The sequence below is a fragment of the Pelodiscus sinensis genome, chromosome 4 (assembly GCF_049634645.1).
Source record: "Pelodiscus sinensis isolate JC-2024 chromosome 4, ASM4963464v1, whole genome shotgun sequence".
Lineage (NCBI taxonomy): Eukaryota > Metazoa > Chordata > Testudines > Trionychidae > Pelodiscus > Pelodiscus sinensis.
This window is the reverse complement of record NC_134714.1, coordinates 87476708-87500819: the sequence shown is the minus strand read 5'-3', so window position 1 is coordinate 87500819 and position 24112 is coordinate 87476708. Positions and strand designations below refer to the sequence as shown.

Genomic DNA, 24112 nt, shown 5'->3' with positions numbered 1-24112 from the left:
CTGCATCTTACGAAGCTTGCTCTGTACGATCCTGCGAATGTTGTTGAAGGCATTTTTCTTAGCTGTTGACGATGGGTCATTCTGGTGAGCACGGTGAAGGCGATGCTTTTCAGCAAGTATGACCTTGATCTCTTCATCGTTTTCATCAAACCAGTCCTGCTGTTTCCTGTGTGAGGGTCCAAGAACCTTTAGTGCAGAAGAGTGCACAATATCCCGGAAGCGTTCCCAGTCCTTCTCAGCATTTTCCTCTAATTGCAGCTCTAAAAGTTGGTTGCCAAGATCTTCTGCTAGTAAAGTTGCTGTGTTGGGGTTCCTCAGTCTACTGACATTGATCTTTTTCATCACAGCTTTGTTTCCCTGCGGACGTCTCTTTGGCTTGATGTAAAAGCTTAATTTGGAGATGATAAGTCTGTGGTCAGTCCAACAGTCAGCACTCGGCATGGCCTTGGTCACCCTTACATCCTGTCTGTCTTTCCTCCGCACAATGACATAATCAATGAGATGCCAGTGCTTAGAGCGTGGGTGCATCCAGGACGTCTTTTTGCGAGTGGGCAGGCGGAAGATGGTATTGGTGATGATCAAATCATGAGCCGCACATGTCTTCAGTAATAGTAGGCCATTGCTGTTACATTTACCGATTCCATTTTTCCCAATGACGCCATCCCAGGCAGTGTGATCAGATCCTACTTTTGCGTTGAAATCGCCAAGTAGAATCAGCCTGTCAGTGCGCTTCACGGATGAGAGTAGGGCATCGAGATCTTCATAAAACTTGTCCTTTACTTCATCCGGATTCGTCATTGTGGGCGCGTAAGCGCTGATCAGTGTGGCTTGCTTTCCTCTCGGTAGTGGAAGATGCAGTGTCATGAGTCGGTCATTCACGCCCTTGGGAAGACTGGCAAGTTTGCGGACAAGATGATTCTTAACCGCAAAGCCAACTCCAGATTCACGACGTTCGTCACTGCTGCGTCCACGCCAGAAGAATGTGTAACCACCTCCTGTTTCCATGAGCTGACCTTCATTTGCTAGACGAGTTTCACACAGTGCCGCAATATCGATGTTAAATCTTGTGAGCTCTCTGGCGACCAGGGCTGTTCTTCTTTCTGGTCGGTCTGCTGAAGGGTTGTCTTGAAGCGTGCGTACGTTCCATGTGCCAATAGTGAGTGGTGTCACCTTGCATTTTGTTTGAAATTTTATTGTTCGACCGCATGAGATGGGATCCCCTCCAGCCGCGGTAAGCTGGCCAGGGTTCTATGAAGCAAACAATGTTTAGGGCCCCTTTTCTAGCCCCTTCCTCTTACTACGGAGGTGAGCAGTGCAATCCTAAAGAGGGCTGCTCAGTCACTCAGGTAGACGCCGAATCCAGCTGTTGCTTTCACCAGCAAGAAGACGACCATTAGACCTGAGCCGCCTGTGTGCAGGTCCGCGGCTACAGCTCCCAGTGTATCCACACCTGCTGCTTCGTCGCTCGCCCGTCGCCACAAGACTTAGGAGATGTCGAGATGTCAAGACTTGCGCGTGAATTGGATTAAAGTGAGGGAGAGGTGCGCATAGTCAGCCTCACTCTCTCTTCCCAGATTCCATCTTACTCCAATGGCAGGACTAATGTCGAGACGGTTGGAGATGGGCTGGGCGCAGTGGTTGACCAGGGCATCTTTCATGTCTTGCCGTGCTCTTAGCGTACCACATCGCTTGCAGAAACCACCTTCATGACCATTGGTCCTATTCTAGTAGGTCTCATCCGCTCGATCCACCAGAGTCTGTCTTCACATGCTCGGGATAGACAAGTCCCTATCTCACCGAAGGTCGATGACCCGACAGCTACTCTCAACCTGGTTTAGCCAGCCTGTCGAAGCTGTTGCCCGGGGTGTGGCCGCTGCACATGCTACAGCTACTAGGAGCCACAGGTGAGAGTTGAGTGACAAGTGGGGACCAAAGGTGGACGAGCGCCCTAAAAGGACACGACATGCCCGTACATCAGAGGTGCTACCCCTCCCTGAACACCTCATACACCCCGAGATATACACCAGCCCTGGTCCCGGAGCAGCCAGCAAGGGCATGGCCTGGCAGTGTGCTGTGGGCTGGCCACCAGAGATTCACAGCTCAGCACCAGCCCAGAGACCAGCAGATGATTGGACTCAAGTTACAATCATCGCTACTCAACAAACCAGCTCATTCTTTACAACAGGAGTGAGCAAAGTGCGGCCTGTGAGCTGGATCTGGTCTACCACCACTATGTTTACCTGCACTTTTGCAGGTATCAAAGAACTGAAGCTCTTGTTAGCGCTGTGACGGGGAGTACATAGCCTGCACTGAAGCAGATGGGGTTAAAACCCAGTGGGCGGAGGAAGTCCTGCCCCTTCACCCAGACTGGGCATGCTCCAAATGCTGGGGCAGCATAAAAGGCAGAAGAGCAGCTCAGTCTGGGTGGACCAGCAAAGGATAAGGACCTCCAGCTGGTGCTCTTGAGCTGCAGCAGCCAGTGACTCAGACAGTGGGAACCAGAGCTCCTGCGGAGTTCCAGGGAGATGCTGCTGCCAGGGAATCAGAAGACCCAGCTACTGCATGGGATGCTGACCCAACAGAAGCAGTAGGAAGTAACCCAGGGAGGGTGCAGGGGCAGCCTCTCCCACCCAGATACACTCAGTGTGTTTTAGCCAGATTCCCAGCCAAGGGAGTGGCAGACCGTTCTGCTGCTCACAGGGCCCTGGGTTGGGACCCTGTGGAGTAGGGTGGGCCCAGGTACCCCTACCAGGCATTTGCCCCAACTCTGGCTATTAGGCCACACTGTCCTGATCCAAGGGCTGTCTACTCTGACACTTAGGCCACACTGCCCTGAGACCTGTGCCACCTAGCATCTCTAGTCTGTAGGGCATACTGCCCCACATGAGGGGTCACTAACAGAGGCTATTTGTTGACTTTGGACCAGTGGGCTATACAGCCCTGTGAGCAGGGCTGCTTATGGACTCTGGGTTACCCTGAGACAAGGGAAGATCAGACGGCCAGCTACCTTGTGACCAAGCAGGTGGTGTCCGCACTCTGGAATATACTCACACTTGTGACAGGGAGTGCATACGACGCCACAACCACGAATCATCATTTGCAGCCCATGCAAGTGGTGGGAAGTGACATCCTGGTCTGAGCTGTTTCCTGCCACTCGCATGGGCTGCAAATGGTGATTTGCGGGCAATGAGAGTTGCGATCACCTGATACCTGCAAAAGGGTAGGTAAACATAGCAGCGGCAGTCCACCAGGGACTAACCCTGACAGGCTGCTGTTTTTATATTGCCCACTCCTGCTAAACCATATGCTATACAGGAATATGAATGGCAACATACTTCAGGTGCTATATCTCCATGACTGCAGGGTTGGCACCATTGCCTGACACAGCCCTGTGACTAGTACTGATATAGTATAAGACCAGCACATAACAACAACAGTGTGGCATGCACGTGTGTTTTCCAACTCCTATTTCAATAGTCTAGGGCAGCAAATGGGGTCTAAAAGAACCATTAAATAGTTAATATATAAAAGCCAAAAATGGATTCCTTGACTGGGGTCCTTCTCCAATGCTTATAGGTCACAAATAATTAATAATTTTGAACGTTTGAAATGCCTCAATTGTAGAAAACCAAAAACTTGTTTCTGTCAGAATAAAAAACCTTGTTCTTGAAGTAATTGAAATTAGGTCCAAACCACCATCTTCTATCATGAAGAAACAGCCAAAACAGACCATCCCTAAGACAGCTCACCCGAGAATGAAAAGGGTGGACTTTGATTGCCATTTGCATGAGCTAGATGCCTATCATGTTTTGATTTAAGGATGTATCAATTGCCACATAGAATCTATTAAGACTACCAAGAGTAAAAAGATTGTTGACCCTCGGAAGGAAGGAAGGAAGGAAGGAAGGAAGGAAGGAAGGAAGGAAGGAAGGAAGGAAGGAAGGAAGGAAGGAAGGAAGGAAGGAAGGAAGGAAGGAAGGAAGGGATTTTGCTCCAGAACCTATTTTGTAGTTGGAAAATCCGATCATATATTTATAAAGCTAGTGTTGAATTTCCACCTCTCACTTGCCACCTGCAGAAAAAAGTTCTCACATACATGAAGTTTAAATCTTGTTGCCATAAATACTGAGGTATATTTCTTATAAACAGATATGATTTGTTGTTTCTCTGGTTTTGTCATGCACATATGTTTTTGTTTCAGAGGAAATGAACAAATAATGTAATCATCAAGTGATCTGTCCCCTTTCACCTGATCCTAGCTTCTAGCAAATTCTGCTTATTCTGGTTAATGGTCATTGATGCCTAATTGACACTCACTACTAGTTTACTTAGATTTTTACATGTTTCCCAAGTTTGGAGGATAAGCATCCACCTTAATGAAGAATTATTGTTAAATAGATATAAAATGTGTTTTAATAACTTTGCTCAACTTCAAGAGGACAAAGTCTAAAAAAGAGGACATTTCTCTAGAGATGTAAGATAATAAGCTTCCTTAAGAGACCTCTTTCTTCATCAGGTCATTGGCTTGAAACTTATTCTTTTAATATCACTCCTCAATTGCCTGATTATCATTTTTCCATCATGAAGCCTCCTATCTTTTAAAATGGAGCATTCGTCATATGAAAATATGTCTTACTTCATCCAAAAGGTAGATGAAAATAAAGAGTAATAATGAACCTGCTATAAACAATGGCCAAGTGGGTGAAGTCAAAACACTAGCATTGTTCTACATGTTCAGCATCACACAAGCTCCAGTCTCATTCCTGTTTTCTTTTTCTTTTTTTTCTACTCAGTATCCTGCTTTGTTCATATTGTGGTAAAATTCCAGAAATACACATTTTTGTGATTTCATTATTTAAATATAATGTTAAAATGTTAAAGGAAAAGTATCTCTGTTAAATCAAAATTAATGTGATGAAATTAAAGTAAGTAATGCTTACTCTTTATCAAAACCACCATAAACTTAACTATCCATCTACAGCTAACACTGTAGTACCAAAATGTCTAACAAGCATCAATGAATGCTTCATAAAACCCATGGGATGAAACAAAATATAAATATTTCTATTTTACAGAAGAGGAACAAAGTCATAGAGGGAGGGTAAGAATGACTTTCCCAAAGAAAGTCTTTGCCACAGTCAGGAATTAAGCTCAGATCTCCTGAATCTTTCTCAAGTGTTTAAGCCACAAGACCAGTGATGGGCAACCTAGGCTAGTGAGGCTGCAAGATGGTCTCCTGGGTCAGGGCAATTTTGCTAACTATGCTTGCGTACCTGGAATTTGCCGGATGTGCCAGCTGAACCGTAGCAGTGGTTTGACTGGCTGCAGAGGGAGCTCGTGGTTCTTCCAATTAATGCTGCGTGCCATCAGCACATGCTTCACTTCACCAACCTTTGCTTTAAAAGTGCATGTCGCTTTAGTAATACCGGTAGGAAAAAAACTACGTGGACAAAAACCAGCAGAATCTGGCAACTCTGTGTCCAGGCAACAATAAACAAAATGTCTTGTGGGCCACACACAGAACTCCAATGGGGTACATGCGGCCCATGGACCACAGGTTGCCTACCACTGCACAAGACAATGCTTCTTTCCCTGGACTGAGTCTCATCCAGCTACTTTTCAACTACAATCCATTTTCCCTTATATACTAAGACAACTGGAAAACAACACTGGCCATCCTTGATGAGAAAATAATGTGGAGCTGAGCATTAATCACATAGTGAGGACATTGCAGCAGTGGAGTAATGGGCTGTGCGTAGGTGGATCTCTTTTCAGTAATGGGGCCTTTGCCCAGTAATTAATAATTTATACTCTTCTTTTTTTCTTGATTTCTTTCTTCTGCTATGTACGTTTAAAAAACAGAATAAACTATGTGCAGAAAAATGTACTTCTTTTGTGTACAGAAGAATTGGACAAAACCAAAATATTGAAAAGCAACACTGCAGGAATAAATTGGAATATTTGAATTAGCCCTATTGACTGCTTTCATGTTAACATCTTTACAAAGTCATAGAATCATCAAAAATCATTTGTAAGCACGCAAAATAAATACAGAGACATGCTCAGTAGGGACAGGCAATTGATTCATTTTCAGCAATTGCTTGAACCTCATCAGCTTGGCATTTTCAAAGCAACACTGGTTGTAAAGGCAGAGAAGGGGAAAAAATCAGAAGGGATCTGTTGTTAGTGTACCACCATGATAAGCACAGAGCTACCTACAAGACTTAAGTTTTATGGAAATCTCCAGTTTTGTCCAATAATCACTCATCTTGGGAAAAAATAAACAAAGAATATCACGAGTCTAAAACTCGCAATATCTCATCTATTGCTCAACTGCAAGCAATGAACACCAAGAGCCACTCAGAAGAGCTAGTTTGTTATTTCAGTACAAGTGGCTTTTTTGGGGGGAGGGGTTGGCTTGAATCTATTTCTAACTGACAAACTAAACTGAAATAAGAGTCTCCAAACAGTCCTTTAAATCAGTTTATCTAAGTAAGCTTAAAATCCCATTTTACACTAAATTCATGCAACTTCATATGTAAGCAATCTTTTCAAGTAGCTTCAAGGGTGTTCTAAGGTATGTGCACCACAAGGGACTCTCACAAGGGACTGCCATACTCCTTTCCTCTCAGCCAGCCCTTACCTGTGGCAGTAAGGGGGCAAGCCATAGAGCAGGAAGTCCCATGCAGGTCCAACCCACTGGGGAATCCTCCTGTGACTAACTACACCAGCTTTAGCAGTGCTTTGCACTAGTGACATCCTGCACAGCAGTCTGGATGAAGAAGAGAATTTGGTCTTCTCTGGCACATGCATGTGTGGGCACATTCATGTGTGCGCACATGTGTCTACATGTGTGTAAACTATTCAAAACGGACTACAACTACTCACAACACATCTATGATCCAGTTCTAATAATTATATCTAATTTTGAAAATAATGTAGACTTTCTTCTATTTCTTCATGTTTTAGAAAATGGAAGAAAAACGTAGAATAGTCTCTGTATCAACTGCACATTCAGCCTTCTGATGGCACTTCACACCAAACCAGATATATAACTGTTCTTTACAGGATTTTAATTAAGATTTAAAGATTTCTAATCAATGTTTAATAAAGCTTTTCATTGTTCCTATTTTGTAAATAGTTTACTTACCAATATCTGTTTCCTTGTGATTTTTTATATATTCAGCCAGCTCAAAATTTCCTGCTATTATGGCTACCTAAAAGATAGTAAAATAGCTCAAATTAATATGTGCTCAGAGACATATACCATGCAACTATATGTTTTTTACAGAGTCAGATATTGGTACCCACAACATACATTTAATGTTCAATAACAAAATGAGACAAAGTGCATTTATTTTGTATCTTTGACCCTCTCTCCCCCAAACAGAATACTGTTATATTTGTGTTAATTTTCTGAAACATAGTACAAAGAAATGGGAATCTCTATCACAGACATAGACAATGCAGGGAATGCTTCAATGGGAGCAGGGAAGAAAATAGAGCCCAGCCAAGGCCACCTCCTTTAAACCAGAACTGTAAAGGGGAGAGCCATTATTATGGGGGTACTAGGACCCAGCTGATGTTTCCCCCGCATGGAAGCTTGGGAGAAAGCTGCAAAGTGGAGCCAGCCAGCCACTGGAGCACAAGCAGCCAAAGCAAGGACCTTTGGTCCCTTGAAGAATTGTCTTCATTTTTGACTGGACTGCCTCTGACCTGTGCTGACTGGCTGCTTGTTCCAACAATCTCCATCTGTATGCAGACCACAGTATCTCCATCTGAGCATCAGTTCTCTTCCTCACTTCTTTGTCTTCCACACCATCTTCCATTCAGTGTTCCCTCTGCCTTCCCTTTGGCTGATCCCCTATGCATTAAGCCCACCCACAAATAAAAATAAATGAAACATTGAGGGTACATCTACACAGCAGGGTTAAAGTCAAATTAAGCTATGCAACTTGAGCAACTTTTAGTCCTATCTACACAGCAGGAAGTCTGAGAAAGAGCACTCTTCCTCCAACTTCCCTTACTCCTCGTAAAATGAAGTTACAGGAGTCAAATTTGGGTGAGCCTACATAGCAGCATTATTTCAAAATAACCTCCATTATTCTGAAATAACTATGTGAGCGTCTACACAGATAGCCCACTATTTAGAAACAATTTCAAAATAACGGATGGCTTATTTCGGAGTTTGTGTACCTCATTCCACAAGGAATAACGCTTCTTCTGAAATAGCAATTTTGGAATATCAGTAGAGTGAATGCTACAATGCTGCTATTTCAAAATAGCTTCTCTCCCCCCCGCCCCCAGCCATTCAAAGTAATTACTCCCCAGTGCTTCCTGGGGTTCTAAGTCGAGGTAACACATCCACATTAATGGAGCCTGCCTCGGGCTGATTTCTAGACTTCCCTGTAGTGTAGAAGCGATATTTCAAAATAAGCTATTTTGGAGTACTTCTTCCAAAATAGCTCATTCTGAAATAATCGTGAAGTGTAGACATAGCCAAAGTAAGAAGACCTCCACTTCAACATTATTTTGATATTATGTCAAAATAACTGCTTGTAGTGTAGACACGGACTATGTTATTTTGGAATAACATCTGTTATTCCGAAATAACACTGCTGTGTAGATGTACCCTAAGGAACTAACATGACATTTGCTCTTATCGCATCAGTGTCTCTGGTTGCATGAGTGATGTTCTGTTGTCTTCATTTTTATATCATTGTGATCTTACATATAAAGCATGCCTTGTAAAGTATCGGGGTAAAAGTTATGATTTGCTGAAAGTAATTTCTCTATCCCTATCTGTAGAGCATGGATGCACAGGAAGTTATGAGATTGTGTTGTATGGATGTTGTGAAAACATGCTGTAAATTGAGGAATCAGGCAGATATTAGCTCTGGAGAGACAAGAGCAAGGAGAGTAACCAATGCCTAGGAGGGGTGTCAGACAGCTACCAAGGGCCATTGTCCAGTAAGGGAACCACAATGTAATGACTCACCAGCTTGAGACCACACCAGGGGAATTACTCAACTTTGTTTGGAGACTCAGCAATTCCCCAAGACATGCCTGGACTTGTGCTCCCCAAGCACATGGGACTAAGAGTATAAAACTAAACATAGGGGCCCATGCTTGGCCTATCTCCTGCCCCACCATGCTGTAAGTAGCAAGGATACTCCGCAGACTCCAACACAGGGACTGGAACAGATTTCAAGGCTGAAATCTGTGTATTATGGACTACAGGATCCACTGGGGTGAGAAAAATCTTCCGGATCAACTTGTTCCCCAGACTAATAGGGATGAGAGTTTAGACTGTGTGTTTAAATTTTCTTTTGGTAATTACTATGACTTTTTATTTAACAGTTAGTGTTTAAATTTGATCATTGTGGTCAATACTCTTCTTTTACCAAATATCGTTGCAAGTGAGTTAGTATGAAGTGTGGGGCAAATCTGCTCAGCTTTTACAAAAGTTTGTGTTTGGTAAATTTCCATCAATGAAGTGGTGAACCAATTAATAAATTGCATAGTATATCCTTGAAGCACAATAAGTACTAGAAGCCAGGGCCACCAATGGAGAGGGATGGCAAAGAGGGCAGCTGTACTGAGGCCCAGCAATGTAAAAGGACCTGGGGCTCCTGTCCACTGCTGCTGCTACTTCACAGTGGCAATGGAAATGGCCAGAGCCCTGGGCCCTTTAAATTGCTACCAGAGCCTGGGGTAGTGCACACCCAGCAGTGCTTATGGGTTAGTGGGGAAGGCTAGCTCCCAGCCCACCTCCTTTAACATCAGGCCACACCTCTTCTGGAGGTCCAGAGCTGGGGCCCTCCCAGTCCTAGTGAAGTCTATCCTCAACCCCGCTAGGAGCTGGAGGGGGATTTATCTGGTGTCATACTCTGAGAAAGTCATAAGTGTCTCTGGGAGCATTTATACAATCTGGCTAGGTGTTGGGCTCCACATGCGGTTGTGCTAGGTGGTAACAGTGCCTGTTGAAGTTGCTGCTGGCAACTAGCAAGACATTATGAAACAGAGCCCACACTGGAGAAAGTTAAGGGGGCACAACTGTCCCACAATCCCAGGCCACCCCTGAGTGGGGGAGATCCTCCACCGTGTTATAACTCCTTCACCCACCATGTGTCTGTCTTGTCAGATTATAAGCTCTTCAGGGCAAAGACATATGTGTTGTCTGTCTCTTTGTCTGCCCTGGTCCTGCACTGCTCCCGAAAGCATCTAGCATGTCTTTTTGGCCCCTAGGTGAGTGTGTGTGGGGTGGAGTGGTGTCAGGAGGTCTCCACATGTTGTCCTCACCCCAAGTGTTGATTCACAACTTCCAATGTGGGTAGGGGGCAGCATGGAGAGCCACCTATCCTCCCACCCTCAGGGACCACAAGGAAGCTCCTGGCACTTCCACTTCTAGAAACAGCAAATGGGCAGGGAGCCTGCCTGAGCCCCACTGTGCCACCAATCGGGAATACCTACCCTCTCCTGCACCTCAACTCCTCACCACTATCCCTGAGCCTCTTCACCCACTCCAAGTCCCTCCCAGAGTCCCTCCCCTCCACACTCCATCCTGAACCCCAACCCCTTGCCTCCAGCTCAGCCCAGAGATCCCTCCCACACTCTGAACCCCGTGGCCCCAGCCCAGAGCCCACATCATTTGCCCCATGCTGGGAAATGTGAGTTAGAGTGGGGGAAAGCAAATGAAGCCAAAGGGTGATGGAGTGAGTGGGGGTAGGGCCTCCAAGAAGGGGCAAAGAAGGGGCAGGGCAGGGGGCAGATCAACGGTGTTTGGGTTTGCATGATTAGACAGTTAGCAACCCACTTCAAAGGTCCGTAGAGCCGGGGCTCCAGTCCAAGCCCAAATGTCTGTATTGCAATTCAAACAGAACTTTAACCAGAGCTCCCTGATTAAATAATGCAAGTATCTCCATTGTCTGTGTACAGAAGTACTCACAGACACTCTTATAACCCTTTCCCTTTTCCCCACTCTTGCCCCCCAATATTTTTTCACCTTTCAGGGTTCTCATTGCCTCCTTACTTCAGTGAGTACCACACTTTTTCCAGACAACAATCTGGCTTCTCTCCAGTTAGGAACAATGGGAAGTAGTGGTCATCTTTCTCGAGAGTAGTAAAAACTGCCGCATGTTTTGGTTGTAAAGCTTAGCTGAGGGAAACTTGTGGCCTCAGGCCTATTACAGTGAGAACAGGTGGTCATTTTGAAACAGGAAAACACTTTGGAAATTTAGTGCTGAGGGAGAAAAGTTTATTCACTGGCTCTGTTAGCTCATAAAATGTCAGGCAATGAAGTAAATACATTTTTTTCAGAGTGTGAGATGTATAAAGATTGGAGCTTATGTAGGCAGTGATTTTTTTAGGTATTGTACCAGAAAAAGGTGAGACTCAGAACAAATTTTGTAAAATGTACACTTTTAAAAATTACACTCTAATTATTAATTCACTTAAAATGCCCTATTGTCTATAGAAAACAAAGTTTGGATTCTCACTGTAAATTAAAAACTCAGTATAACAAGCACTTCCATATATATATGATGGTAAAATAATTATATTTTAATTAATTTGGATAAGCCCAAATTATTTGTACAGTATGTATCATTCTGCTACTAGTGCAAACTCAAATATCTGCGCCATATGTTTGGACCTCAAGGTGAATGTGCAAACTTGTATCTTACTTTAACTTTAGAAAAAGTCTCATTAATACTTATGAATATGGGTGTTTGCAGCAGAGATGATTCAGAAAAAAGTAAGAAAGGGTTGCTTCCTTTTCCCCTCTGCTCAACTCCCAATATATATAGCCATGGCTACTTTTCTGAGACATTCCTGAGTTCTGAAACGGTCTCTCCATTACTCTCCTCCCTCTCCCTCCCCAACCTGAAACACATACATCTCTTTAAAGATTTAATTAGAAACCAGAAGTTCAGATTATCTTTGTGGAGGCCTGTGACAGGGTCTGCCCCCCTTGCACTGAACAGGAGGGGGGCAAGCATGCCTATTGGGTGGAGTACACCCTCCCCCATGGCCCTGCTGGGCATGCTCCCAGGGCAGCCTAGGTATAAAAGCCCGCAAAGTAGCTCAGTGCGGGGGACCTCCGGAGCGGGAAGAGCTGCCGCATGAGCGCTGGAGCCACTGCCCCGGCCACAACCGCTGCTGCCGGAGCAAGCACCGCCAGACCAGCTGTCCCCAACACTACCATCCCCGAGCTGAGTGCATCTGCAACACCGGCCATGCCGTACGGCCCACCAATCTGCTGTCACTGCACTAGCCGTAGATGCACCAGACGCCGAGCTGGCCAACGCCACTGCCGCTGTCAGAGCCTCATCTCCAGGTGGGACCGCTGCCAGTCAGAGGGAGGAGGTAAGGAGTAACCCAGGGTGGGGAGCAGGAAAAACCCCTGCGGGCTCGGCAGGTTTCGGGGAAAACTCCCCGCCAAGGCAGTGGTGGGAACCACCCACCACTGATAGGGCCCCGGGTTGGGGTCCGGTGGAGAGGGCGGGCCTGCCCCCCCTCCCCCATACCTCCTTCCCAGACCCCAGATTAAGCGTGGTGTTTAAAGGACTAGGCCTCCGGGCCTGTGTTTGAAGGACTAGGCCTCGGGGCCAAACTGCGTGGGGCTAGATACCCCACCACAAGGCCCCAGCATAAAAACATTGTGAAATAATCACCTTTTTATCACAGGTGCTGACTTTTCTTTTTTACCAGTTGGTATTTCACCCCTGCTCTGTCCCAAGGCCCTGATCCCACTCAATCTCCTCTTCCAAGGTGCTGACAAACTCCACCTCTCTCCACCTCTGCTCTGCCTCTTCCAAAAACCCCATCATCCACCACCCCTTTTTCCCTACCCCCTTCATTGCCTCCTGATCATGTTCACTCCTCTCCACCCGCTCTTCCTAACATCCCTCACCTGGCCACCTCTCCCTGCTGCTCACTCCTTTCTGCCCCCTCCAGTCATAAGGGTGAGAGATGGGAAGGGAGGGTGGAGAGGAGTAAGCAGCAGGGGCCTCAGAGGACGAGGCAGAGTAGGGCACGAAGAGACTCAGCACAAGCAAGGATATGGGGGAAAAAGGCTGAGGGGAATGAGGCCTCAAGGCGGAGTGTGGGTAGGACCACAGTCTTTGTGTGCTGAACAGCCCTATGTTTTTCCATGGGTGCCTGAGCCACAGAACACCTACAGGAGTCGGCACCTATAATTTTAACCATTTGTCATGGGTTAAGAAAGTTAAATCTGTGCAGTCTGAGATTTAACCTCCCTTATCTGGTCATTATTTGACAACTGAAGTCCCCTAAACAAGCCACTACTGCTTAAATATCTCACATTAACAAATTCATTTCCAATATACTCCTTTTATTAGAGCACCACATAAAGCCCAAAAGGTGTTTTATATCCTGCCTGACAGGTTCACATCATAATAATTTCAAAAGTCTCAACTTTCCTCTGTAAATTATTTCAGGGGGCTCTAAGAAATTCACAGTCCATTCTGGTCAATTTCATAGTCATAGGATGTTAAAAATTGTTAATTTCATGATTTCAGCTACTTAAATCTGAAATTTAACAGTGTTGTAATCTAAGGGGTTCCTAACTTATAAACAGATTGGGGGAGTGCCACAGGGTTATTGTAGGAGGCATGCTTCAAGACTGCTACTTTCACTTCTATACTGCCGTTGATAGCAGCACTGCCTTCAGAGCTGAATGCCTGGCCAACATCCGATCCACTGCTCTCCAGCTATCTAGATCTGAAGGCTGCACAGAAGTAAGAGTGGCAGTACTGTGACCCCACCCCCAATAACTGTGACCCGCCTACAATTCCCTTTTGGGTCAGAACCCCCAATTTGAAAAATTCTGATCTTCCCTGTAACACCTGTATAACACAGGGTAAAAGGACACAAAAGGCCAGATTTAACAGGTGAGGACCAGATTTCATGGTCCATGATGCATTTTTCATGGCCGGGAATTTGGGAGGGCCCTATTCATAGATATTTCAATTACATTATTCACTGTAAACACAATTCATTAGATTTTACACTCTTTGGGGAAGGTACCATCTTTTTGTTCCGTATTGTGCCTAGTACAATGGAGTTCTAGTCTATGACAAGGGCTCCCTGGCACTTTGGTAATACAAATAATAAATAATTTTTCAGAATTTTTTTAAATCAGAAGATATTGAGAATGTTTGATTAAGTGAACAGCACCAAGCATAAATGAAAGCATAACCATACTCTGAGATTAGACAAACATATGTATGTTAATTATCTATACATATATTTACAAACACACAAGAGTTGTACAGATGTATTTTAAAAATTGATCATCAGCAAAAAGTAGTGGGAATGTGCAACCTATACATTTTTCCTATTAAAATAACTGGCCACAATATAAATTAGTACAATGTAAAATGTTTACTGGGAATAAATGTGTGATTTTTTTTTCTTTTCACAGTTTCAACAGTAGGGAAACTCTGTGCCTTGATATGTTCAGTTGTGATACATCAAAGTTGATGTATTAGTAATAGTAAAATCTAGGAGTCATTAACAATGGATCAAATCAGTTCCCATTTCAACTGGATTGCAGTCCAAGGAGTACAGAAAGGATTACCTTCTTAACTGCATCAGAACCTTCTTAGACTCCCTATCCATTCCTCTGAAAAAAATCTGGTCTGAAAGAAGGGGATCGGAGGGTTACATGTTGGACTGATGTGTGTGCTGTGTACTGTCATCCAGAAAACAGAAAGGAATCTGCTGAAAATGTAATAGTCTCTAAAGCTGTATCAATTTTTTAACCCCTTTTCTGCGGTTTTAGGAAAATATTCAGGAGAAAACACCCTATCAGGAGATGGAAGCCTGGTCAGTACAGCAGGTGATGGGGTGAAGGAAACTTACAGTCAGTCAGGAGACACAAGACCTCCATGCAGACAGAGCTGGACTCCAGTATATCTCATATAATTGACATTGCTCTTGCAAGATTTCCATTTTTTTGAGACAACCCACTGCCTACTTTCAGTCCATGGGCTCAGTTGGCTACTTCAAGTCCCATCCCCCTTTTCCCAACAGCCTGGGGCTCAGGGTTTGTTTGTTTTCTGTTTTTGTTTTGTGGCGTGTGCCTATTTCCTTGTAAAGGACCAATTTGGACCAAAAGCCATACTACTCTATTACAGAGAGAGACTACTGAACTGGAATTCATTTACAAATTTGACACTGCCAACCTGGGCTTGAATAAGGATATTAACTGGTTAACGCACTACAAAGGCAATTTCCTCTGCCTCTGACATTCGCATTTTCACATCAAAAGCTAAGAATGGGACATATCCAGCCCACTTAATTAGCTTCATCAACATGGGTCCTACAATTGACAGGTAACTGTTTTTGCTGTTTATATATATTATATATAAAATCTTAGATTCTATTATTTCCACTCCAACTCATCTAATGAAGTGGATTTTACCCAGAAATCCTATATATTTACCCATGATCCTATATATTTGTCTCTAAGGCTGTCTACACTGCAGCACTATTTCTGGATACCAGAGTTATCCCATAATAGCTATTCTGCATCTTGTGAGTACACCTGTTATTTCAAAATATAAACCTAATTCCATGAGGAGTAAGGGATGTTTCAGGATAGTGTTTTATTTCAAAATATGTGCTGTGCAGACAGCACCAAATTTCAAAATAAGCTATTTTGGAATTAACTCTAAATAAGCTACATAATTTGCATAGCTCAAACTGAGTACTTTATTTTGAGCTCCGGGTGCAGTATAGACACACCCAAAGGTGCCACTGGACTACCCTTTGATATTAAAGCACTGTTGATTCTACGAGCCTAATATAGCACAGTATTGTTTTAAATGTAAACTAACAAAAAAAGGGAAAGTTTAAAAAGCATTTGACAATATAAAGAAGCGTTTCCTGTGCTTGTTTTATTTAAATTAAGATGATTAAAAGTAGCATTTATTTCTACATAATAAAGTTTCAAAGCTGTATTCAGTCAATGTTCAGTTACATCTTTTTAAATAATCATCATAACATTTTATTCAGCGTTACAAACATTTCAGAGTTATGAACAACCTTCATGCCCAAGGTACTTGTTACTCTGAGGTTCTATTGCACCATATATTTCAGTCCACACTACATTGGCAGGACTGATTCACATGGGTTCATCCCCTATGACATGTTTATAGAATGTGGGGAGTTTCATTATATCATTAGCCACTAACAAGATTTGTATTCAACACAAATGCTTTTTAAAATGCTCAATTCAAATAGGGAATTCAGAAAAGAAATGCAATATGTTACTGAAATGACAGAATCTTTGATACGTGGCAGTAAATCTCAAAGTATACATGCAAATAGGCTGTTTAACCAGCAAACATGTATTATTACTCAAAAGAGAGATATTTGTATCAGATAGCTAAAATACAAAGAATAGATGAGGGAATTATTTCTGTGTTTGCTGCTGAATCCATCATTCATCCTGCTTTAATATACTTCATTGTGGCTACAACACTATTTCAAATACTAACATCAAAAAATTAAGAAGAATGTATCAATATTTAAATAAAGCATGAAAAAGTGAATAAAGTACAAGAAACTGCAAAGCAATAACACCATTATACTTTGTCTCATTTAACTTAGTGAATGAGCCAGAAGTGGCTAGAGCAGCGGTGGCCAACCTGCCGCTCGTGAGTTTCATGTGGCTGCGAAGAAAAAAAGCTGCAGCTCCTGACGGAACTGGGACAGAACCCGGAACCGCTCAGGTCAGCCACTCTCACTGCTGGGCCGCTGTGAGCCGCATGCGTGTTTATGGCCCACACCATTCCGCTCATGACCCCCAGCACATTGCATCATATCCTGCATGTGCAGGACAGGTCGCACACAGCGTCCCAGCCTGCACATGCTAGCAGCTGGCTACTGAGCGCAGGCAGAGGCAGCAGCGAGGGCTCTGGGGGTACATCTAGACTACAGGCTTTTGTCGACAGAGGCTTTGTCGACAAAGCTTCTGTCGACAAAGAGTGTCTAGACTACATCCAGTTCTGTCGACAAAGCAAGCTGCTCTGTCGACATGAGAGCGTAGACGCAAAGGACAGTGTAGATGCAGTAACGCCTCCTGTCGACAGAACTCTGTCGACAAAGGCGTTATTCCTCGTAGAATGAGGTTTACCACTGTCGACAAAACTGCCGAGTTCTGTCGACTTTATGTCAACATAACGCAGTGGTAGCGTAGACGGAGGTATAGTTTTGTCGACAAAAGTCCATTTTTGTCAACAAAACCCTGTAGTCTAGGCACACCCTGGGTGTGGCAGCGGCGGCAGTGCCAGCGGCAGCTCCAGCTCTGGGTCCTGGACATAAGGTTAGTGGGGGAGGGGAATTGGGTTAGAGCAGGTGGGAGATGCTTGGCTCTGAAGAAGGGGAGTGGAGGGGAGATGAGCAGGATTGGGTGTGTGGGGGGGTGCGCATGGCATCTCAGATGAGCGTAGTGGTAGCAGCAGCTCTGGCTCTGGGACCCGAGCATAAGGTTGGGGGGGGAAGGGGATTGGGTTAGAGCGGGGAGGGGAGATGTCTAGCTCTGGGGAAGGGGAGTGGAGGGGGTTTGGGTTGGGGGGGGTGTGCATAGAGTGCTGGCCGCTCAGCGCATGCACCCCAGCGCCTGGAAGGAGATGTGCAGCTGTAGTGGTGGCGGTGGCAGTGGCGGTGGCTCCGGGACCCAAGAATTAGGTTAGAGCAGGGGGGAGGAGGATTGGGTTAGAGCAGGGTGGGGGGGTGCCTGGCTCTAATCTGGGGAAGGGGAGAGGGAGGGAGGGGGATTGGGTTGGTGGGGTGCACACGGTGTCCCAGCCAGCATATCTCAAGTCCAGCTGCTCAGTGCATGCACCCCAGCACCTGGAGGGAGATGCACATGGCTGTACCAGCGGCGGCTCCACCTCCAGGACCGGAGAATTAGGTTAGAGTGGGAGGGGGGAATTTGGTTGAGGGTGTGTGTGCCTGGCTCTGGGGAAGGAAATTGGGTTGGGGGGCGTATGCCTGGTTCTGGGGAAGAGAAGGGGGATTGGGTTACAGCGGGGAGAGTGCCTGGCTCTGGGGAAGGGGAGGAGAGGGGGATGGGGATGGGGTAAGAGCGGGGTGGGGTGCCTGGGGGATGGGAGGGGAAGAGCAGCCAGCGTACTTCCTGAGACCCAGGAACCCCAGGTACTGGCCCCAGCTGTCTCTGTCCCCTCTCCCTGGCCATACTCCCCCCGCACGAGTACCCTGCCCCAGCACCCACAAGCACCCTGCCCCAGTACCCTGTCCCACCAGCACAGTTGGGGCCCCATTAGTGAGGCTTGGGGGGTGGGGGTTTGGAGCAGGTTTTTTTTGCATCTCACTTGTGTGGCCCTGACTGACTTTTCTGTGGGTCAGTGACCTCTGACTCAGAACAGGTTCCCCGTCCCTCTCATAAATAAAGGCAACTCTGAAACATTTTGTATTTGACATAATATTTTATTTAAAAATGGAGCCTGGCCAACAAGCCCCCATCTGGCCACAGCATCATAACACTCCTGCACCCCAGACTCCAAACCTGAGCCTCTCATACACTGGAACCCCCTGTCCTTAGCCTCTCACATCCCCAAACTCCTGCCCCCCCACATCCCCAGTCTTCTGCCACAACACTCCTGCACCATCCACACACTGCAAATCTGTATCCTGAGCCCATCATACTCCCAGTCTCCCTGCCCTGAGCCCCTCAGACATCCCAGCCCAAACTCCTGCACCCTCACAGCCTAAAGCCTGTGGCTTGCTCAGCACCCCAACCCTCCACCTGACCCCAACCCTCTCCAGCCTGGAGCCCCCTCCCTGAGCCAGCATCCTCTTCTCTACTTCCTCCTGCACCTAAATTCCCTCCCAGAGCTTGCACCTCTCACCCCTTCCCAGTGCTTTTTTCATGATGGTATGCCCTGGGACAGAGTACTGGCACCTATTTTCCCCGGTGTGTGTTTTTTTTTTTTTTTTGCTCAACAACCTCCCTCTCCACAGGACGTGGCTCTTCACATTCTATCCACCACTATTTTGGCTCCTTGTCTCTAACGGGTTGGCCACCCTGCACTAGAGGAAAGAAAGGCAAATTTGAAAAATCTGATGGTGCAAAATTATGTTGGTTACATTTTTAAAATTCTGAGCCAGTTAACGACAGTAACACTGAGGTCTTTCTCCACAAACCCTTTTCTTGAACCAAGAATTGTGTGTGTTCTGACCAAATTTCATGTAATGAAGAAAGAAGTTTTAATGGACTACAAAGTACATTATTAAGCTTTTATGATGCCTCAATGTATTGCAAGCTATCAAAGGAAGAAGGTACTTTATGGTCAATTTTAAAACTAAGATCTTATGTAAAACATATCAAAGTTGATGAAAGAACTCTCAGGATGCATCTACAGAGCACCCTTACCTCAAAATAAGCTATGCAATTTGCACTATGCATATTGTGTAGTTTATTTCAAGGTTATTTTGAAAAAGTGCTATTTCGACAAATCTCTTACCCCTCATGAACTGAGGGTTACAGGGATGCCAGAATAGTGCGCCCATTATTTTGAAAAAATGAGCACATTTAAAGACATGGAATTTTTATTTGGGATACTTCCGTTATCCCGAAATAGCCCTTTTGTCTAGACATAGCCCCAATAATTTCAGAAGGAACTGCACCAAGCCCTAATGTCTCTACACTTGCATTTAATTCTATTTCTTTACATTTTAGAAAAACTCATTGATTAGGATTTTCATGGAAAGCAGTGGAGGTTGAATAATTTATATTTTAAACAGATTGATAAGTGAGTTCCCGTGGGATGAAATTTCTAAGAATACTGCTACTTGAGAGCAAGGCAGAGTGTAAGATTTGTAATGCAGAGCTGTTTCTTTTCTTTTTTTTTTTAAGTATCAAAGGAGAGCATTTCTTTACAATGAAGAAATGTCTCATTTCTAACATAAAACTGAAAGATGACTAATTTGGAGAGATGCTGTTACTTCACCAATGGTGGAAGTTTCTTCTTAATCACTAGAAATTAGTGTGTGTCCTTGTCGTGTAGTGTGTGTCCGTGTCTTCTCTCTCCCAGGGGGTCAGGGCTGGCCCACAACATTTTGGCACCTGAGGTGGGGAGCTCAAATGACACCCCCATACCCCCTCGCTTGGGACAAAATTTTGAATTTTCTACACTCTGGGTCCTAGTGGGCACCCCATCACAGTCTGGCACCTGAGGCGGCTGCCTCAGTTTGCCTCATGGTAAGACCAGCCCTGAAGGGGGTAGGATCTCAGGTCCCCTGGGCTGTCTGAGTCTGCATGATCAGTCAAACACCAGTAGTTAGACCCCTCCCCACAGGGCTGAATAGCCTGGTAGCCAAAGTCTGTAAACTAAAATCAAAGGCTGGCCTTTTAATGCAGGGCTGGAAGGCCCATTGGCCAGATTCACAGGGGGAGGAGGGCTATGCCCCAGTATGGGGAACTGGGCCCACCCTATTCCACTGGGTCCTGACCCAGGGCCCTGTGAGTGGCAGAACGGTTCACTACTCCCTTGGCAGGGAATCCAACTAAAACACACCTCGGACCTCGGGGTGGGAGAGGCTACTCCTGCATATGGTTTCCAGGTGTCTGGTATTCTACCGGACAGTCCGGTATTTGCACTCTTTGTCCAATAAAAAAAATCAGAAAATACCGGACATGTGCAATGTCTGGTATTCTCTGATTTTTTCCAGCTGCGCACCGGACAGAAGCCCGGTGTGGGCCGGTGGAGCAGCTGGAAGATGGGCTATGATCAGCGCTGGGAGCCTGTGATTGCGCAGAAGCCTGGCAGGGATGGGGAGAGTGGCTGGGACTTCCCCATCCCCACCGGGCTTCTGCGCAATCACAGGCTCCCAGCGCCAATCACGGCCCTGCCTCCCAGCTGGAACTCCCAGCCAGAACTCCCAGCCACTCCTCCAGCCCCCGCCAGGCTTCTGATGCTCCCAGCTTGGGAGTCCCAGCCTCTCCCAGCCCCAGGGGGAGTGTCTGGGAGAGAGAGTATTTATTATCCTGCACTCCTTTGTTGTTGTTTTTTTGCTTGACCAAAATACCACGTGTCTGGTATTTTTGGGGGGACCATCTAGCAACTCTACTCCTGCACCCTCCCTGGGCTGCTTCCTACCAGATCTGCTGGGTCAATGTCCCACGGAGCAGCCGGGTCTTCTGACTCTTCGGGGGCCACGTATCTCTGGGAATCTGCTGGGGTTGCGCTCCTGCTGTCGCCAGGGCCTCTGCCACTCTCGGCTCGGGCGCTGGCTGATGCTGCTTAGGCGCTCCAAACAGAGATCCTTCCCCTCTGACCTCCAGCCCAGACTGAGCCTCTCGCTAGGCTTTTATACCAGAGTTACCATCTGAGCATGCCCGGCAGGGCTGCGGGGGCAGGGCTCCTCCAGCCAGGGCTAAACCCTGCTAGTTCAGTGCGGGACTGGTACACCCCGTCACAGTCCTAATGAATATGGACATCAAAAGTGTCCATGAACATTCCTCAGTGTGAGGCGTTACTGTGAGCTTGTTGGCACTCCATAATGAGGTTTCCTGCTCCTGGTTCTGTCATGTTGAATCAGGTAGCATAGCTGTTTTTGTACTGCATGAACAGTGAGCCGATTAAAATTTAGATTCTTTTTCATTCTGAGAGTGAATATCTTTTTGTTTAGTACTTTTGTCCGTAAGTGGCTCAAGACACATCCTTAAAGTCCCATCAAATTATTCAATTAAACTTGCATCGGGGTTGGGCAAAAGCCACTCAATGGCCTAGGGCTTTGATCTGGCCCATGCAGGTGTTCCAGGCCTCGCCCCCAGTATGCTGCCTGGGAGCTGGAGCTCTGCGAGCCCTTTCAAGTGCTTCTATTTAAAGAGCTAGTGTCCTCCCCACGGCTGCCAGGCAACTCATTGCCTGACAGGCACGGGAAAGGCGCGAGCTCTTTAAATACAAGCAGTTAAAAGGGCTCACAAGTACCAGCTCCCTGGCATTGTGCTAGCAGCACTGGAACTGTGAGCCCTTTTAATTGCTTCTATTTAAAGGGCTCGTGCCTTCCAGATGGCTTCCACAAGCCCTTTAAATCGAAGCAACTGAAAGAGCTCTCAGCCCCATGCTAGCCTGGGAGCCAGGGACACCTGAGCCTTTTCAACTGCTTCTATTTAAAGGTCTCATGCCTTCAATCCCAGGCTCCACCCCTTTTGTCTGAAGCTCTGCCCTTTCGGGTGTGGCCCATGCCCACTTCAAAAATTTTTGAAGTGGCCCCCACTCAAAAATTATTGCCCACCCCTACACTATTAGCTCTTTTTTGCTGACATAGCAGATCAAACTATCCCTTCCCTCCAGAATGAGTCAAACTAATATTCGAGCAGCATAGTATCTACAGAATTATTTTTCCTCCATTCCACCAGAGCATTCTGTACATCCACACCCTGGCTTGCTATCCACAAAGTATCCATGCAAGTAAGCCCTCACTTTTTAAAAACATTCACCAATAAATACAATAAAAATATAGAACACAGTCTTGTGAAGATCTATGCCTATGCTTAATGTCACACTCTAACTTCAGTGGCACTCCTCAGAGGGGGACTACCCATAGTATATAAAGCAGTGGTTCTCAAACTTTTTGGCCCACGGACCACCCCACTCAACATAGACCTTTCTGCAGACCATGATGATAAAATGGATGCAGGAAGGGGTGGGGTACAGGGTCCGGGTGGTTGGGTGCAGGCTGAGGTTGGGAGGTCTGGCTGGGAAGTGGGGTACAGGAATGGGTTGAGGATAGGGGCATCTGTGTGGCAGGAAGAGTGCAGGAGTGGGCTGGGAGTGTGGGGGTCTGGGCATGAGGGGATGTTTACCTGGCTCTGTGCTTCCTGCTGTCCTAGGTACCGCCCCCTGCTGCTCCTTATGGCTGTGATTCCAATCAATGGGAGCAGCTGGGAAAGCCTCCAGGTGAGCAGTTTCCTAAGCTGTCATTCCCCAGCCAGGGGGAGGGTGAGCAGCAGTGTGCAGAACCCTTCCCCCCGCCCACAAGCCAGATCTGGCCTGCGAGGCTTGCTCCTGCAGTGGGAAGCCAGCACTAGCACTCCATCTCACGAGGAGTGGGGTCCGTGAGGATGGAGCATCAGTGCAGGTCCACCTGCAAGACTGTTGTGGACTACTAGTGGGTTGCAGACCACACTTTGAGAATCACTGGCATAAAGTTAGCTTGTGTAACCCAGAGGCACAGTTCACTCTCCCTTGTCAGTATCTAGGTGCCCCTTGTATGTTAATTTTTGCAAGAGATGGGTCTTAAAAAGTAAAAAGAATGAGGGGTTAATTCACACAGATGGAGATTTCTGTTTCTGTGATGCTCTGTCCACACAACTGTACCCTAAAAAGAGTGTTACAATATGGACTCATTGAAAAAGATCATGTTTGGGATACATGCTGCAACCACTACTTGCATCTTGACATACTAAGCTTTTGGGTTAATGAACTTTTGCTTAAGGCACCTGAATGGAGAAATCAGCTGATTGTAACTATCTCAGGATAAAGCAAGAGTGTGATCAGAATTGAATTTTGATGTGCTTTGTTAGAAATAAAGCTTATTGCAGTGCCTTCATTATCTCAATTATGGTCGCGGAGGCAGGTCGATTCCAAATGTAACTTGTTGAAGTGGCTTACTGTTTCTAATGTCAAGCAATGCCAGCCAGATAAGGAAGACTGAGAATGATTTTAGCTGACATTTACCTAGTTGATGTGAATGGCAATGAATTGATAACTCGGCACATGACTTTAAAGGGTTTTAATCACAGAATTGGAAGGAACCTTGAGAGAGTCAAGTCTCCAGCACTCATGGCAGGACCATGTACCAGCCACACCAATAGTCACCAAATGGTCGACTGCAATTGATTGATTACTCCTGAAGAATCTCACAGTCAATTGCAATCAGCACCTGGCAGGCTCCTTGCCTCCCCAGGAGTTCCTGGTGTGGCCTCATGTGTGCGGAGGGAAGTGCGGAGTCTTGGGGTGCTGCTCCTGCCCACAAGTCCCTTTCCCCCAAAGTTCTCAGTGGCTGAGAACAAGAAACTGTGGCCAGTGGGAACTGATGGGGACAGCGTCAG

At 45.9% G+C, this 24112-nt stretch overlaps 1 protein-coding gene across 11 annotated transcripts in view; it reads right to left on the bottom strand.

The window, feature by feature from the left end:
• The window catches only part of SHANK2 (SH3 and multiple ankyrin repeat domains 2), a 690873-nt gene that overhangs the window by 487352 nt on the left and 179409 nt on the right, over positions 1–24112 (bottom strand). For all 11 annotated transcript variants that reach the window (XM_075927697.1, XM_075927699.1, XM_075927698.1 and 8 more), the window contains one exon: positions 7151–7217. In XM_075927697.1, the coding sequence (XP_075783812.1) occupies positions 7151–7217 (67 nt within the window). The remainder of the gene's footprint in view (positions 1–7150; positions 7218–24112) is intronic.